The sequence below is a fragment of the Solea solea genome, chromosome 16 (assembly GCF_958295425.1).
Source record: "Solea solea chromosome 16, fSolSol10.1, whole genome shotgun sequence".
Classification (NCBI taxonomy): Eukaryota; Metazoa; Chordata; class Actinopteri; order Pleuronectiformes; family Soleidae; genus Solea; species Solea solea.
In genome coordinates, this window is record NC_081149.1 from 24669180 (window position 1) to 24688560 (window position 19381).

General features: G+C 42.6%; 1 protein-coding gene across 3 annotated transcripts; it reads right to left on the bottom strand.

Annotated features, from left to right (window-relative positions):
* Window positions 1-19360, bottom strand: gas7a (growth arrest-specific 7a). Of its 3 annotated transcripts, XM_058654514.1 has the most exons (14): window positions 19278-19360; window positions 18986-19100; window positions 17327-17404; window positions 15681-15766; window positions 13516-13578; window positions 9388-9477; window positions 7366-7481; window positions 5721-5795; window positions 5168-5246; window positions 4957-5088; window positions 4137-4260; window positions 3166-3245; window positions 2414-2512; window positions 1-2245 (listed from the first exon to the last, which is right to left on the bottom strand). In XM_058654514.1, exons 1-14 carry the CDS (start codon window positions 19278-19280, stop codon window positions 2132-2134), a joined length of 1254 nt encoding a protein of 417 aa, XP_058510497.1. In that variant the 5' UTR covers window positions 19281-19360; the 3' UTR covers window positions 1-2131. The 3 variants fall into 3 exon arrangements, with proteins under 3 accessions (XP_058510497.1, XP_058510499.1, XP_058510498.1); XM_058654516.1 differs by lacking the exons at window positions 15681-15766; window positions 17327-17404; window positions 18986-19100; window positions 19278-19360 and adding an exon at window positions 14972-15619; XM_058654515.1 differs by lacking the exons at window positions 15681-15766; window positions 17327-17404; window positions 18986-19100; window positions 19278-19360 and having other exon boundaries at window positions 13516-13956.
* Window positions 19361-19381: the final 21 nt, after the last annotated feature.

Consider the following 19381-nt stretch of genomic DNA (forward strand, 5'->3'; position numbering starts at 1 on the left):
TTTCATTTTCAAAGAGCAGATTTATTTCGGACACTGCTTTCCACAGTACAACGTCATGGACAGAAGTCACCTATGATCAAACAATCTTTAAACATCATTGTATTTTTTTTCTCATGAAAACAGCAGTGAAACCAACGTGAAGTTGCAGATTCTTCTCAAGAACGTTAACTTAGAAAACATGAGAACATTGTTACACTTAGTGCACGACATCGACAAACACTGATCAAACCTCCACGACAGATAATGAAACCCAGAACATACACAACAGTGACTTTGTATCATTGAAAGGAAAATAAAGAAACGAATGATGAGCTTTGTTTTCCGTAGAGAAGTCGAGATTGAAATAAATCCAGAAATGCAAAGACAAAGACGGACAAACACACACGTACTCGTTAACACGGACACATATTCTACATGCAGTCTTTGATAAAAACAGGGCTGTATCTGCGTTTGTGCATGTGGCATGAGTCAGCTGGCTTTTGCTCCACTTGATTGATCATTGTCCAAAAAAAAGAAGAAAAATATATTTAAAAAAAGACCAAATTCTCTCAAGTTTGGTGAATTGTTGCTTTCTGTTGCCTGTCGTCGCCGCCTCCTTAACGTAAAGAAATTCTCTGTACATTTACCAAAAAAACAAACAACATTTTACAGTACAGTACAAACACCTCAGCGGTCCTAACGTCCAAGGGCCTTTTTAAACATTTGACAGCAAAATACATCTAGCCTGTACGTATGTACAAATGTACACTGATGCTGAAGATATCAAGGACATTCCAGGTATTTAACCGTTAGGCACTAAAAGGTGTTTCAGAGTAACTTGTGGCGTGTTTTTTACGATACAGTTCCAGCACGACTCGGTTCGGCTCGACTTTTTCCAGCTTCTCCATCACTGATAGAGCCTGGTGCTTTTTTTAGTACCTGCTCTGACGCGGTTCCAAGCGAGCTGAGCTGACTGATTGGTCAGAGAGTGTCGTCACTGGAAGAGTCATGAGCGCGACGTCCGACACAAGAAGCAAAGCCAACAATGTTCAACTGTAAATCAGTTAAAAAGACTTAAAAATCCTGAAAACATGCTAAGTTAAGTCTGCGGTATACTTTCGCACATATGCCGCGCGTCACATCGGGCGCCGCATCAAGCGCATTTGGCCCGTCAGCACCGTGATTCCTAAACGGTTGAATAATTGCCCGATATGGAAAGTGAAAGTCAAGGGTTATTGAACTGATTCTAATGATTCAGTTATACAGGAAAACAGCTGCTTTGAACGTCGCTCATTTGTGACGATTTTGCCAACGTCACAGCAGTTCTATTACGACTCCACCCACGTTGAGGAGGTGCTGTAGTTATGAGCTGAGCTGAGCCGAGCCGAGCCGAGCCGAGCCGAGCCTGGAACAATTGTATCATGGAAAAGCGCCATTGGACCACCTTTTTTTTTTTTTTTTTTCACTCTCGACTGATCCACAAAAACAAAAACCTTCACCGTAGATACGTACGTGTTGAGGTTACTGGATATTAAGTCAGAATTTTTTCATTTATCATTATCTTACGTTCAGGATACAAGAAAAACCTTGTGTAAAATTCCAAAGACTACACCAAGAACGACCGTCGCGGTTTCTCCGAACACAGTTAAAGCGAGATATTCAAAACATGCGTCTCCACCAAAATGAACCTGCAAAATATGAAAATATATCATATTCACTCTAAGATCTCAATATGTTTTATTATCTGTATCTAAAATAAAGAGAAATATCAAGAATCAGAGCTTTTTTTTGTTTGGTTTACTCAAAGTGGAAAAGTGTTGTTTGAAGCTAAACTAAACGATTCAAAATACATATATAGATTTTTTTTTGTCACATGTAAACAGCAGATTATGTTCAATGATATTCAGTGAGCTAATGTTGGTTATGAGAGGGTTAAAATGTAGAAGGAACATGCTGGTACTTTGATCCATGAGCGTTCCCTGGCCTCAGAGCGTGTTACCTTTCAACGTTTCCTCAGAGTCAGAGGGAGAAGATGAGGCGGAGATCTCTGGTGTCTGAACATGCACAGTCCCCGGATCAGTGTTAGTGGAGCGTTCTGAGACGCTGCGGTGTAATACTGAAGTCAGAGCCACTGATCCCAGGTCAGGGTTCCTTAAATGTCCATGTCCACAGGTCGGACCTCGCCGGTCTTGTTCTCCTTCACCCACAGCTCCCGGTCTTTGCCTGGATCCACGGTCTGCAGCAGCTGGTCCACCGGTTCCACCGTCTACACCACAGAGAACATGAGTTTAGCTCAGTTATTATAATTTATTCCACCGCTTTATCTTTCATATGAGGGTCGCCTGTCCATCACGGAGACAGGAGGAGCTGTGAAATCTGTGACTGATACCAAACGTCTCATTGAAGTGAAAAGACAAACATGGAGGAGACTCACGCTCTGGTTGAACATGTCTGTTTCATGTCGCAGAGTCGTGTACTGGCGTAAATGCTGCTGAATCCACTCGATACGGTCAACCTCCAGTTTCTCCAGCTCCTGTGGTGAAAGAAACAAGCCAGTTAACCTGAGATCAATTTAACCTGAGATAAACTTAACCTGAAATCAATTTAACCTGAGATAAACTTAACCTGAGATCAATTTAACCTGAGATAAACATAACCTGAGATCAATTTAACCTGAGATAAACTTAACCTGAGATCAATTTAACCTGAGATAAACTTAACCTGAGGTAAACTTAACCTGAGATCAATTTAACCTGAGTCAAACTTAACCTGAGATCAATTTAACCTGAGATAAACTTAACCTGAGATCGATTTAACCTGAGATAAACTTAACCTGAGATCAATTTAACCTGAGATAAACTTAACCTGAGGTAAACTTAACCTGAGATCAATTTAACCTGAGTCAAACTTAACCTGAGATCAATTTAACCTGAGATAAACTTAACCTGAGATAAACTTAACCTGAGATCGATTTAACCTGAGATAAACTTAACCTGAGATCAATTTAACCTGAGATCAATTTAAACTGAGATAAACTTATTTTTAAATTTTTGTTTTTAAAAATTGATTTTTCTTAAGACAAATATGTAGAATTTTTCCAGCCTGTTGTTACAAAAGTGTGATAAAATTTAATTTCAATTATGTCCTGAAAATCTTTTTTCAGATTTATGCACAGCTGGACTTTACCATACTGGTGGTGACCATCTCTTCAAACCACTTGGACTGAGTTTGGTTGTAAAGGTCGACGCAGCGCATCAGGTCGTCTCCTGCAGAGAACACACACACACACACACACACACACCTGTTTTATAGACATAATGCATTCACTAGTCCCTTACCTTAAATTTATTACTACTAACCATTGCTATAAAAAAAAGTTGTTAAAAAGTTGATTTTGCATAATATGTCCCCTTTAATATTGATCTGTCAGAGATCTTTTAGAGGAAAAAAGTCAGAATTCTAACATTCATCACTGAATTCTGATATCAAACTCAGAATTCTCCAATCAAAGTGAGAAACAAAGTGAGAATTCTGAGATTTTTTTTTTTAAATTCTCACAGTCTCTGAATTCAGAGGAAAAATGTTGAGATTAAAGTGAGAATTCAGAGGCAGCAGTTCCCAAACGTTTTATACCAGCGGAAAAAATACATGTCTCTCAGTAAAACGGTAAAATACAGTGGTGTAAATAGAGCGAGCAGATTAATCCTCTCATCTTCCTCCTCTTCCACACATAGACTTCACACATTAGACATTAGATTCATAGATAGATCAGAGACACTGATTGATTTTCTTCCAAGTACCACCAGAGGGAGCTCCACCAGTGGTAAAGTACCACAGTTTGAGAACCATAGAAAGTAAGTAGGGATGGGAATCTTAAACCGATAAAAAACCTTTGACTCGTGAGAGAATTACAATTGAAAACGTTCCCACAGCTGAAAGAACCTGTTTTAACCTGGGATTAAACCTTTTTTTGACCAGTAAGTGAATCTGAAACAGGCAAATCAAAACACTTTCATGTCAGTCAGTATTATTAGTGTTAAAAACCAGGTGGAGCCTTAGCCACATGAGACATCATCAATATATTTACTATAATATAATTTAACACAAAGATGAGAATTTAAAAATAGCGATGCTCTGTGACCTCTGTGACCTCTGACCTGCTTGCGTGGATTTCCTTCGGGCCTTCTTGATGTCCTCCTCTGTCTTGTTGCTGAGTTTGATCTCAAGCTGCTGCGTCTTCACCTCCAGGTCCTTCTGCCGGTCGGCCAGGGCTTTACGGGCCTACACACACACACACACACACACACACACACACACACACACACACACATTTAGTTTAATCTTCACATTTTACTGCTCCTGCATCCACAACCAGAGTCATTATTAGTCATTTCTTCTTTTTTTTCATGTCGTCCTCTGATTTCCTCATCTCATCCTTTCATCCTCTTCCTCACCTACATCTAAATCCTCTTTCAAACTGATATGAACAGACTTTACCTGGGATTTTAAACCCGAGTGAATTGTTGGATTAACATTATTTCCACTCAAAACACAGCCAAACTCTCACTAATTGCTAATTAGTGAGAGACACAAAGAGACTGCCTGCAAAATAATGAGCTGTTCCATACATCCACCTAGAGACTGCTCAAGTTGTCAGAGCTGAAGATGATAACATGTTCGTTGGGAATGACCAGGATGGACCAGGATTAGAAATGACCATATAATCCAGGAACGAGAGAGAGGGAAGGTTGAGATGGTTTGGTCATGTGCAGAGGAGAGACAGTGATTCTGTTGCCGGGCAGGAGGAATACGAGGAAGACCACAGAGAAGGTTCATGGATGTTGTGAAGGAGGACATGAGGACAGTTGGTGTAACAGAAGAGGAGACAATGAAGAGGACAAGATGGAGGCAGATGATCCACTGTGGCGCCCCCTAAAGAGAGAAACATTTAAAATAACATAGATAAATCAAACGCACCTTCTCCACGCTTGCATAGCGACTGGCCAGCTGCTTCCTGAGGTCAGCGATGTGATGGTCGTACTTTTTCAGGTCCTTCTTGAAGTTGTCTCCTCTGAATGTCAGCAGCGGTTTTTCCACCTCAGAGTGAAGCTGAGAGACACAGACAAGTAAGAACCATCATCTACAGTCATATCTTTTTGAGTGAACTAACTGTTTTCAGTTGCGTCACCTTGTTGGAGAACTTGAGGTGAACCTCGGCTTCATCGTGGAGACTCTTCTTCAGCTGAGTCCAGGCTTCTCCCAGAGTCCTGAGATGAAGACCAACACAGGAGAAAAAAAAGGTGAAAAAGCGACAGTGAGCATCTCACAGTAAACAGAGCTCAGAGTCGCCCCCTGGTGGTTAACTGCTACATCGGTGCCACCTACGAAGCCTCACTTTTCAAATTGGCATCAAGAACGCACCAGAAATAAAAGTTTTTTGTCTTTTATTTCAGTCTTTCTTTCAATCGATCTTTAAATTGATCAGAATTCACTGACGTAAACGTCCCGCAACAATCGATCAGTAAAGCTGACTTTGTGATTAAATAAGCAATCTCAAAAAGTATCTTATTAAGTCTCTCAAAAATATTTCGTTAATACAAGAAAAGTGTCTCTTTTCAAAGTATCTTGATGTAAGAAAAGTATCACATCATAACAAGGAAATATTTTGTTATGACGAGAAATGATCTTGTGTTTACGTGTATTTGAAAAGTCCTGTTTCAGTCGCGCTCTCACTCACTCACCCTTCCTCCTGCGCTGCTAATGTGCTTAGCGACAGCTTGGACAAATTCTTGGCGTATTCTTCCTCAATCTTTATCCTGAAACACAAATAACAACAATGACATGAATCTGAAGAAAAATCAAATAAATCAGTCAATGTTTAATTATAAAGCTCTTAACAGAGTTTTTTACACAAAGAGTGGGAATAAAACTTACGGTAAAATGAATAAAATAATAATAAAAAGGAATGTGTATAAACAATACCAGTGATTTAAGACAATCAAAATTATCTTGGAGACATTATTTAAAAGGTCAAAAATCCTTAAGTGGTTTTTATACTCCGACAGTAGCAGACTTTGGTCCCCACTAAAACATATAAACCTGCGTGTGTGTGCATGTGGCAATGACAGAACTGACTCGCATACACACTTTAGTTTGGACCAAAGCAGGTGAATTTTGATACATGTTTGTTGAACAGGAAGTTTATTAACTGTTAATATTCTGTACATAAATTGATAAACAGGGACATTGGTCCCCACTAAAGCCAGTAGACCAGTGTGTGTGTGTGCTCAGATCCTCCAGTGGACACACCCCCAGCGTCTCTGAGCAGAGAATTATTTTGTCCAGGAGGAAAAAAAATTGTTAAATTTTTATTGCAGTTTTTGAAGTGGGCATTTTGTCATTAAGGACTTAAGAGGGTAGTAAATGAATTAAACAATTCTCTTCTTCTGTTATTACAATGCCAAATTTTATTTTTCAATGCCAAAATAAATAAACAAAAAACACCTTTATCTACAAACGACTGCGTCACCTTGAAACACTTCCCCTCATCCTTCAGCCACATTAATGACCCCGTGAACTTCTGGCCCTGCACCACTCTCACGTTCAGACTCCACACCTGAGTAACTCTGTCATCTGAAGAAGGCTCATTCATTCATTCACCAGGATTTGATGTTAAATGAACGTGGTAACTCGGAGCGACGACGCGATGAAACCTCGCAGGAAAAAGGTTTCGGCCCTGGTTTTTAATTGGTTAAGAATGAAGGATTTAAAAGAGGACAGAGAGAGAATCATTAACTTCCCACGACTCACTCCACTGGAACATGAATAGAGCTTTTGTGGAAGTAGGCGGAGCTAATTATACACAGGAGGATGTATACGCTACTATTTCCTGTGTGCAGCTCCTTTAATTACAGAGCTCAGCTGTGAGACAAAAATCCACACATCCCATTTTTAAAAAAACAAACAAAAAAACAGTCGGACTGTTGTGTTAAAGATCGGGGGGCGGAGCCTCTAGTGCTCTGTGCTCCAAAGGCCTCGCCCCCTCCTTAATTAGTGCTTTTGTTGCTCGTTTGTCTGTTTGTCTTTTTGTAGAACGATGCAACAAACTACAGAAGTGGCTTTCTTGGAAAAACTAAAGGTCCAGTTTTTCCTTTTTATAACGAGAAAAGATGTCGTTATAACGACACAGTATCTCCCCATCAAAAATCACATTGTAACAGAAAGTATCAATTATGTTGTTACTATGACAAAAGTATACGAAAAAGTATCTCATATCCATCAAGTTCGAGCGAAAACATAGCAGCTGACGTTAAACCGTTTATTTGACGACAATTCTTCTCTCGTTGTCACAGAACAATCGTGAGCGTCTCCGGTGAACGCCGTTACCTCTCGTGGACAAACTCGGCCATTTCTTTCTGCATCTGTTTGCCCTTCAGCTGCTTCTGCAGGAGAACCTCGAACCCGGCCACCGAGGTGGTTCCCTGAGGGTCTTTCCTGTCGGTCTGAAGAAGAAGAAGAAGAGAAAATTGTTTAAAAGCTGTGTTTCCACGGAGTGGAACAGCTCGGTTTGGTTCAGTATGGGACCTGTTTTTTCAGAAATCGTTCCAAAATAACCACTTCACTCTTTGGCTTTCACTTTCACTGGAAGTGAAATGGAAATCGGGCTCTACCATTCCAAACTGCACCATACTGAACCAAACCCAACCAGACTGTACCATGAAAAAAACACCAGAATGTTGGTGTGACGATTACGTAGGAGAACGTTTGTGAGAGGATGGGTGTGTGTGGGTTTGTGAGAGGATGAGTGTGTGTGGGTTTGTGAGAGGATGAGTCAGAGTTACAGGTCAAAGGTCAAAGAGGGAACGTGTTTGTTCTCTTTAAGAACTTTTTTTCCTGTCATACATGCTGACTTTTTCAGGACCATTAGTCCTCATGGAGATAAAAACCTGGTCCTAATGAGGTAGAACCTCATTAACCAATTTTGTCAGAATGAGTTAAATTTAAGACTAGACCCAAATGCAATACGCTTCTGTAGACACCAGTGCTGACTTTTATTTTTGTTATTAACTTTATATAACCAGATATAACCCATTGTGATAGAAATCTCTTTTCCAAGGGTGACCTGGTCCAGAGGTCGTAGGAAATATTAGACATTTAAGAGACAGAAACAATCACGTAAACAGTGAATAAGGTTTGCTTGATAAGTGCAGGAGTCGAGGTCACAGTAATAAACTATTACTCGCGTCCCCACGCAAGTCAGTGAGTGCAACAGTTCCCTTCTGTTCTAGCACAACATGAAAAACTACTTAGACAAGACAGTACAAGGCAGGCTGCAGCAACCAAGGAGAAAAAAGGACGATTCAGATTTCAGTCAGTAACACAGCCTGAAGTGTTTTTCAATAGAAATCGGATTTAGTGATGGAAACACGTGGAAAGTGAAAATTACAGGAGCCACTGGGGAAACATTAGACTGCGTTTGTGCAGAAGCAGCTCAATCCGACGTCCAGCTGTGATCGTTCGAGTCAGACTTGAAAGCCAATAATGTCGTTGGTTGTTTAAAAAGTGCATTTTATATCGATTGATTCTGCCAGGTTTTAGCCGCATTATTCAATTTGAACTCTGCTTTTACAGACATGAATGTGATTTGAATGTTGACAAGAAAAACATCCCACGCTTTACTGAGTAAAATAAACCACTCACTCTCCCACACCAAAGTCCATAGAGAAAAACAGGGACACAGGAGCAGCTGGTCAACTGCTGCCTCGTGTGGTCAGTTTATGTCACTGAGGTAAATCTGAACAAAATAAGACATTTGAACTTAGTGATGGAGGCAGCACTGGATCAACAACTACTGTGTGCTACAATCACTGATTTTCTCTATTGGCTTTGGTGTGGGAGAGTGAGCGGTTGTTTTTTGTAAAAATCCCAGTTTTATGTTTGTGTGAGAATTTTTTTTTTTTTTTTTCTTTGAGTGGAAGAAAGGAAGTCACATGTTTTTTTCAGAACTCTGATTGGCTAGCATCATGGGTCATCATGGGTTCCCGTTAATCTGCCACCTCAGTGTTGGGCGTGATGGTGATTGCAGTGGATGTTTCTGTAGGCTCTTGTAAGCTGAAAACACAACCACTCACTCTCACATTCACGTGTGGCCAATTTAGAGTCAACAATTAACCGCTGCATGTTTTTTGACCATGAGAGGAAAACGGAGAACCCGAAGAACAACATGCAAACCACCAGTGACCTTCTCTCTGTCCTTTGTTTTTATTTCTTCATGTTAAAAGAGCGTGTTTTTTTCTCTCCACTGTTGCCTCATGTTTGCTTGTTTCGAGACGCCTCATGATATTTGATCGGTCTGTGAAGCACTTTGTCTTAATGAACAATAAGGTGTGTCTCTGTCTTCTCACTCACCCAGAAGTAGTCGCAGTAGCTCCATTCGTTGGGTTTGAGGAGCTGCTGCTCTGGACCTTCTCCAGGAAGAGGGAAAGTCACACAGTTGATCTGATGAAGAAGAAGAAGAAGAAGAAGAAACATGTGACGTGAAGAAACTGCTGAAAGTAACAGGCCTGGTGTTCATTTGCACAGATTAAAAAGTGTCGTAAAGACAGACGTGTGTCCATAGTCCAGACACAGAGAGACACCCTCACTGCAGGCGTCCTCACATTGAACAAATGAAGGTTGTTACACATAAACACATAAATCCAGCTCTGAACACAGACTCCGTGCGCGACTTTAATTAATCCAGAGGCTGCAATTATGTAACGTTCAGCATCTGTGAGTTCTCTCTGCTGCTGCTGCTGCTGCTGCCACTACTATGCTGCTACTACTATTACTGCTGCTGCTACTACTGCTGTTGATACTACTGCTGCTGCAGCTACTACTATTGCTACTACTGCTGTTTTAGCTACTGCTGCTGCTGTAAAGGTTCGCTACGAGTATTTATGGTAAACGGCGTAGGTAGAGCAGAGCAGATTAGGTAGAGTAGAGTAGAGCAGATTAGGTAGAGTAGGTACAGCAGAGCAGAGTAGAGTAGAGTAGAGTAGAGTAGGGCAGGGCAGGGCAGGGCAGAGTAGGTAGAGTAGAGTAGAGTAGAGTAGGTAGAGTAGAGTAGAGTAGGTAGAGTAGGTACAGCAGAGCAGAGTAGAGTAGAGTAGAGTAGGGCAGGGCAGGGCAGGGCAGGGCAGGGCAGAGTAGGTAGAGTAGAGCAGAGTAGAGTAGGTAGAGCAGAGTAGAGTAGGTAGAGTAGGTAGAGCAGAGTAGAGCAGAGTAGAGTAGGTAGAGCAGAGTAGAGCAGGTTAAAAACATGACAAAATGGCCCAAAGGTTCCAGTGAACACTCTGCTGCACTTGTCTCTGTGTCTAAACCTCGTCTTCTCTCTGTTACATAATCTGTAAAATCCAGAGGAAGTACTGATACGACATGAAACACATGAAACACATGAAACGCGAGCAGAGATAAAAGCGTGACACCAAAGGAACGTGGCAGAGAGAGAGCGTGAGGGAGCGGCGGCGTGGTGATTTACTCGCTGAGCGGTCGCTTTGTTCATTTTCTGCCTCAGAGATTGCGGCGATTGTCACAGGCGGAGGATTTTCCATTACACCGACGGCACATCCATCGATCACGACTGTTGTTTATCAGCCGCTCACACTCACAGCTCAGAATGAGAGGAGGAGCCATAACTTCTCTCTCCTCTGTGTGAGGAAACCAAACATTAATGTAGATTACCTTCACCACGCACGCCCTCATAAATCCTCTCTCCCTCTCTCTGGGTTGTTTGGCGGGAAAGCCATTGTCATGCTTTCATTCTTTCATGTTATTCATGTTTTCATGTTATAAGCACATTAAACAAAGCTGCGAGTCAAAGGTGAACCAGGACATTTTGTCTCCTTTTTTCAGGTTCCTGAAAAACGGGAGGTCACAGTCGATGTTTCTGCAGGTTCTAGTAGATGCAAACTTCTCTGAAAATGATTGGGTGATCATTCGTTCATCCATTCATCCATTCACTTTCTACCGCTTTATCTATGGAATCACACAAATTGCAGATCAAATATGGATTTAATCGTTCATAAATGATTGTATTTTATTTTTTAGAACATATTTTTGTTTGTGATTGTGACCCTGGGGGCGAGGCTTAGGAAGCCGTCTGCTGATTGGCTACTGAGTGTTGGAGCTACAGAAGGAGCACAAAAAAAGCACGAAATTCCCGACCGTTGCAAACAAAAGTGTATGTTCTAACAAATAAAATACAATCATCTAATTCCATATTTTTCCTCCTCATGAGGGTCGCGGTGGAAGCTGGAGTCCAAAGCTCAAAGACAGAGACACATGGATGTCTCTGCTTGATCCACTACCACTCCACACAGTAATGCCCGGGTTTTGAACCAGCGACCTTCTCTCTCTCTGTCTCTCTGGGGACATTTGCTGTTGTGTTTTCATGTTTTCATGTTAAGAGCAAATTAAAACAAAGCTGCGAGCGACGGTCAAAGGTGAACCGGGACATTTTGTCCCGACTCTACACAGCAACAAAAAATCCGTGCTTCGGGCTGTAGACGTTTCATTAGTCATTCCTGATGTTGTTTATTTATTTATTTGTTTGTTTGTTTTTCAGGAGAGAAAAATCCTTACAGTCCACAAACAAATGCCCCCGCGAGAGACGTCAAAAAATGATTGTTTTGATGAAAACAGCAACACTCTCTCTCTCTCTCTGTACTGACTGTAGATGCTCTGCCACTGTTGCTAAGCAACACATTACCTATGCTGTAGAACACACACACACACACACGTTTTTTTTCTACTCTGTATGCGCTTATACAATGATTAGCATCAATACGTATAGAAAATAGTCAATTTTACAACAATTTCCGATCAGGACCAAATAAACAAACTAAAATAATTCATTTTAAAATGATTTCACGGTGGATTTGGTCCCAGAAAAAACAGACGATATTCACGCTGATCGCAGAGGGAGTGACGGTTTTTCTGTCGCCCAATCAGCTGACTGTTGTGGGCGGAGCCTGTCTAACTGCACCGTTCGTTCCACTGGGTGAAAACGCGGTTAGATTTTAGATTAAAGCTAAATCTGTGCACGGGCATCGTATCACAGTGATTAAAGGGCCCCAACATCTAATTTTGCTTCGGGGCTCATAGAGGCTTGGACACATGTCGTACTGAATATTTGACGGGTCTTCTGCCGTAACATTTCACTCCCTAAAGGAAGGCTGACAGAGAATGGAACGGTTGGTCGGCTGGACATTTTGGTCGTATTCCTAATAGAAACGGCAAAAGAAATACGGACTGTACCAAAGTGAACTGTTCCAAAACACGGTGGAAACACTGCGTTTAAAAAATGGCCATCAAGTCGATTTCAGAGTCAGTCTCAGATATTTCAGGGGCCTCATGTCTGTACCTAAACCGTTACTCATTTCATCTTCATACAAGTCCCGCCTTCAAAGCCAGGTGACCCCACCCCCCGCCCCCCCGGCAACAAGTGTGTGGGAGTGAATGTTCAATGAGCCGAAACAGGTCAAAGGTCAGTGTTTCTGGGCGAAGGTGACGACAAGGTGACGAGAGAGCGCAACGCTCACCGTCTGATGATGTGTAACACCTCAGCCGAGGTCCAATTTAATGTGTGTGTGTGTGTGTGTGCGCGCGTCTCCACGACAACCACGGAGGGGTTGTGTAACGCGAGGCACAACCACTGTCGAACAAAAAGACACCTCTGTGGGCTGACGTCATGCAGCCACGACTGCAGATTTCATCGCCATCGCGATGGATTTTATTCTCTTATTCATCATTATTTTTATTATTATTATTATCATTATTATTATTGTTATCATTATTATTATTGTTATCATTATTATTATTGTTATTATTATTATCATTATTTTCCCGTCACCACAGCAGAAATGTGTTTAAATGATCGTGTGAATGGTTCCACCCCCATCATCAGCGCCATCAGACACCAGTCTTTTCCATTTCAACAGCCATTAATCAGTGCTTTTGCTTTTGTCACCATGGAAACAAGACTTGCTGCATCTCTAGCGGGGTCTGCTTTGGCTTTTGCTTCGGTCGTTTTGCGTTTGTTTGTTTTTTTTCTTCTCTTCTTCTCCACAAGACTGCAGGTCAACCGACGAGACACTAGACTCAGACACAAAAACACAAGCGCGGCTGTTTCTGGTTTGTCTTCACGCTCGTCTCGACACGAGCACTGCAGCTCCAGCTCACACTCACACTCACACTCACCCTCCTCCACCTGTCAGCGTCAGGAAGCACAATATCACACAAGCACCGCTGTGTCTGGACATCTTCACACACACACACACACACACACACACACACAGAGAGGAGGGAGATCTTCAGAGATCATTCTCCTGCACGACTCAGAGAAAACAGAAACCCAGATGTGACTCCACGTCTGGGCTGCAGCAACATGTCAACAGATGATGGAGGAAAAAAAGAGAGATGAAGTTGAAGACTGTGAGACACGAGGAGTCTCACACAGACACGAGAGATGAAGTGATGAAGACCTCGGGTACTCACCGTGGTCTTGGTCTCCTTGACCTCCTTGATCTGCCTCTTGGCCGGTGACACGGCTCCGGGCGGCTGTGGGGCGAGACAGGAGGGATCATCAAAACTCTCCTCAGTGTCAAAGCTGGCCTCCATCATCATCCCTCTCTTCCTCCTCCTGCTTCTATATTCTAGGAAAGCCTCACTCTCTCTCTCTCTGTCTCTCTCTGTCTCTCTCTCCTTCCTTTCCAGGCTGCCTTCAGTCTCCCGAGCTACACAGTGAGTGGAGAGGAGTAGTGTTGCATGGGAGGAGGGGGAGAAAGGGGGTGTGTGTGTGTGGTGGGAAGGTAGCGTCAGGGGTGAGGAGGAGGAGGAGGAGGAGGGAGGTCGTGGGGAAGCGTGACGAGGTCTAGCCTCAGGTTAAGCTGCTGCCACATGAGTTTTGAGGTTAAAGGCTGAGAAGATGGAGGCTGCTGTGAGAAAGATCTCCATATGCAAACACCCCCCGCACTCCCCCCCCCCCCCCCCCCGCACCCACCCTAGTTTTTCACCCCTTCACCAAACACTGTGTGTGAAGCCAGAGCAGGAGAACGAGTTTAAAGACGAGGAGGAAGAGGTTTATTTACATGATCCTCCACAGAGAGTAGTGAAGGAGGAGGAGGGGGGGAGGATGCGTGGGGGAGGAGGGGGAGGGGGTTGGTTTGATGGAAATTTGCGAATAATGATCGTAACAGACGGAATAATTACAATAGGGAGGGAAAGTAAAGCAGGAGGAGGAGAGCGAAAAACACGAGGGAAAAACAGGCAGCCAATCAGACGCAGTCTCTCTGATTGTGTGTGTGTGTGTGTTATTGTATTTGTGGCTTTGTGAGGAACAGAAATTGTGAATGAATGAATAAAATCATATTTACATGGTGAGAATGTTCCGGCTCTGATTGTAGGAGGACACTAATGGTACATTCCATTTAACACATCACCTCACAGTGGAGAAAAGCTATCGCGGGCTAAGCCTTTGTTAGCAACACCAGACGACAACAACAGGCATGGGAACATTTAGCAATATTATGTTTGACTGATTTAAGTTAAGTGTTTTCTTAAGTTAAGTGTTTTCACTAATGATATGAGGAGCAGCTACTCTAGCCCAATGCTATGGTGTTGGTATTTTATGTTAGCAGCTACTGTAGCCATATGCTATGGTATTGGTATTTTACATTACCAGCTATGATTATATGACTTGTAGCTATAGTAAATGCTAACTGATGTGACTTCTCCTCACAGCTTCTACCAAATTGAGTAAAACTAGAATTTTGCCCTAAAAATAAATGAAACCAAAGTGAAAAATATTAGCAGATTCAGATTCAGAGGTTTCAAACCTCCATCAGCCGCGTGCAGAGCAAAGAAGCTAGCATGCTGCACACGCCTTCCACATCAACCAGATCTTTGTCCAACGACACGACCTCAGCCTAAAAACAAACACTCACAGTCTCACCTTAGCGGAACAGAACATGGCGGACAGAAGCTCTGACCTCCACAGTCCTGGTCCAGGTTTTTTTTTTTTCTTCCTTTGGACTCAGCGCTGGCAGCTTGAGCTTCGTCTCTCTTGGACGACCTCCTTTTTCCAAAACTGGACAAAATTCTAACTTGTGGAGTCCAAACCTCAGTCGCCCATATGGCCCAAGTGTCTTTCCCATCTACACTCGCCCGTGTCATCATGACACGGTTTGCTCTCATCTGACTTGCAAAGAGTCACGTGGTTTGGCTCATAGTCGCCGTTGGCCCGGGTTCATCAGAGCAGCGGAAGCGGCCCTGCTTTCAGTGAACACAGCGCTGCAGCTTTATCTCATGGAAACACTGGTATTATTATCTCATTATTATGCGGCAAGTCTCACTTTGAGTTGGTATGTGCAGTCATGTGACACAAGATTTAAAGGTCCAGTGTGTAAAATGTGGGTGAAATGATATTTTTATTTGGCAGAAACATAAAAATATTCCCAGCGCAATTCCAGCTGCTGCTGTTTCCTTCACCCCGCAGCTCCAATCAAGTCACAAGTTAAACTTGTAACTGGCAATAAAAGCGTAAAGTAAGCTGTAATATCTTGTTTCTTTTTAAAATTAGATTATTTTTCTTTCAAAAAAAAGTGTGCATTTTCCCATAAAATGTGCATCTTTGAGTGTTTTCATCCACTGCTAGCTTTTACCCGTTTGTTGATGGTCAGTTTCCTCAGAGCGACAGTAGTGGTTTCTGCACGCTGACCGGTCTTTGCTCCACTGTGGCATCCACTGGCTGAAGACAGACAGACCATAGACAACATGTTACAGAGAACAAGTCCAGTTTTAGTCAGACTAACCTGCTTATGTGTACTTTAAACAGTCCAGTTTTAGTCAGATTAACATACTTTGAAAGTCCAGTTTTAGTCAGACTAACGTACTCTACTAACGCCCCCTGGATTCATCCTACACGCCCTGAATGACTCTTCACGGTCAGTGATTCATGAGCTGTCAGCACGTTGCATATCAAATCATCTCATCTCCAGCTGAAGGTAAAACACGAGCAGCCGCCGTGGACGCTGGTCAGCGCTGGCTGAAGCAGCAAAAGTGAGGTGAGTCAGGCGGTCACCGACTAATGAGGCGTGAAGACGACGTCTACGACCTTCAGTGGCCTCCTGTGGACACCAGGGAAATGTAATCTCCACATACGTGACTGATGACAGTCGTTAAATGTGGGATTAAATGTGTTTTTGACTCTTGTGAATGTGTTTAATCTGCATTAAATCACGTTTTCAGCTAATCTTACTTTTACAACTTGACTGAAAGAACAGAAACTGAGATGAGATATAATCAGATAAGAGGATGAGATGAGGTGAGATTAGATTAGATTAAATTAGATAACAGGATGAGATGAGATAAATTGAAATGAAATAAGATTAGATGAGATTAGATGAGATGTGACAATATGAAATGAGATTAGATGAAATAAAATGAAATGAAATTAGATTAAATGAGATTAGATGAGATAAGGATTAATTGGTCCCCCAGTGTTACTTCATCAATTTTCTTTCAGATTACAGCATCATTAGTTTCTCCCTCTCTGTCAGTGTGAATTAAAGCCCTGGTTTTCTTCTGCAGAGTGACGTCGACTTTGATCTAAACCAGGTCTAATCCAGGTCTTCATGAAACTTCTCCGTCTCTGCAGCGAGGAATCACATTTGTCTGGTCGAACGCTGACAGAGTGTGTGTGTGTGTGTGTGTGTGTGTGTGTGTGTGTGTGTGTGCGTGCGTGTGTGTGTGTCTTGGGCTACATGCCAGCAGCAGGAAGAAAACCATCTGTCATTATCTGCTAAGATGCTGTTAGCGAAGGACGTTGGCAGCCGCTAAACGTAATAAGAAGCCGCTCATTAGGAAAACGTAGGATTTCCTCCAGCAGAGCGTCCCGAGGTTTCATGAGTGGAGACAGCAGAGCAATGAATGAAACACCAGTGGGGGAAAAATGTTAGTTATATATAGAAATAGAAACATGAAGTAACATTGAAAACATGGCTGCTCTTCACTGTTTCCCTGCTCACTTTTAAAGCAGAAATATACTTAATGTAACAACTTCAGACTGACATTTTTATCATATTTATTTAGTTCTACATTAATCTGCCCTTTTCAAGGCTTGGGGCTCCTGGGGGCCTCAAACTCCCCTGAATTGCTTCTGTCTACAAACCTCCCTTTTTAGCCTCATTCCCACGTTGTCTGTGTCTGTGCTCGTGTGAGGTTTCTCTGTGTGTGTGTGTGTGTGTGTGTGTGTGTGTGTGTGTGTGTGTGTGACAGTGTGAGAAGATAAAGGCTGTTTATTTTTTACCATATGTTGAGTAGTTGTGCCGTGCCAGCGGTCTCTGCGGGGCCTCGGCCGGCGAGGACGGACGTCGCCATGTTGTTTCTGGAAGGACACGAGTGAATGCAGGAAGGACAGCTGGCGTGTCAGTGATATAGCACACGCAGCACACGTTAGTATTATTCATCAAACCACGCTTAAATGGGTCATCTACTCACATTATGGGGACAAAAAGAAAGTCCCCATAACGTAAATGACTACATTTTAAGGTGAAGACCATGTTTTAAGGTTAGGGTCTGGGTTAGGTCAGGTTAGGGTCAGGTCAGGTTAGGTCAGTAGTAATTATGGTTAAGGTTAGAGTAAGTCTCCATGAAATGAATGTAAGTCAATGCAATGTCCCCTCAAGTCATGTATGTCGACATGTAAACGTGTGTGTGTGTGAGTGTGTGTGTGTGTGTGTGTGTGTGTGTACTGTGAGCCAAAGTGCAATCATTGCCAGGGGTGTTGTTGATGAAGCTCTGCTTTTTCCCTCTGGATTCCTTCCCACATGGCACACACACACACACATGCACACACGCACACACACGCGCACACACAAACACACACAAACACACACACACACACGAACCCACACACACGCACACACAGGGGAAATGGCTGCCACTCACTACTACTTTTACAGTTAATTGCACTTTGGTCACATGTATTTCACAGTGAATCATTCGTCATCGTAGCACCGTTCAGTTATGTGTGAGCAAAATATTATATAGAGCAGGGAAGTCAAACTCCAAAGACCCCGGGGGTCAGTGACCGTCTACTGATATTTGATATAAGATAAGAAGTAAAAGTGCGTGTTTTGATATGGAATGGTGTAAACTTGGCAATAAAAATTGACGTCTAAACTTGTCTCATTGTTACTATTATAAAGATATTGCCAGCAAACATATTTAGTATTATATTCTCTCACCTCTGTGACACGTGCTGAGATTGCGGAGGTCACGGGCCACATTTTTATAACAAGATATTCAAAGGTGGAGCAAGGGGGTATGGGGGTTATTTCCTATCTTAATTCAAGAGCATATTATATTGATTTGAGAGCATTATTTATTGATTTTACATTCAGATTTTGTGATATTGTCTCTCAAAACTCTCGCACTCAAATTTGCTCTGCACATGCTCAAAGTGTGTGCTCGCACTCGGTTATATTGCTGCTCGTGCAGATTTCCTGCTCTCAAGCTCTTCTTCTTGTGCTCAGGAAACTTGTGCTCACGGATCTCTGCCCTGCTCTATGCTGTCAACCAATAGAGGGCCGGCTAGTGCTGACCAATCAGATTATCCCTGCTTATTTGCAGGTGCGTTCGCTGTACGCCGTAGTTTTGACAGACAATATCACAAAATCTGAACATGAAATCAATGAATAATGCTCTTGAATTAAGATAGGAACTAACCCCCATACACATGTGGCCCGCCAGTTCAACACCTCTGGTCTAGAGAATCACTAACAAAGGCAACTTGCTTTGTGTTTTCGGGAACCTACTTCTCATATATATTAGTCTATTCTGTACAAACGCTCTCTGTATAACTGTACTCTACATTTCTGCCTCTCACTCTTTTACATGAACAGTAAAATCACGTTCATGACAATGAAGAATCTTCTCAGGACCGCATGTGCGGGTTTTCCCTCACCTTTACTGCAGCCGTTGACGTAATACGTCAGTCCGTCAGGTGACGTGTAGCTCGTCCATCCCGGAGGAAGAGGCCGACTCTCAGTCGCTTCCCTGGAGCTTGTGAGTGTCGAGTCCTGCCGTTAAAAAAAAAAAAAAACAAATCATGAACCATGAAGCACGAAACTGTGAAAAGTTACACAGTGCAGCTTTAAAAGCACCGCGTAAAGAGACAAAATGTTGCATTAACAAAACACAAGGTCTCAAAGTCTGTCCTCTTGTATTTTTACAGTGGTTAAACTTTGAGTTCTTACCATGCCGCTGTGCTGACGTCTGGAGACACGAGCGAGAAAACTGGAGGAACTGTCCGTCCACAAACGGGGTCACGGCGAACGACCCAGAGGAAAGAGAAAGACAC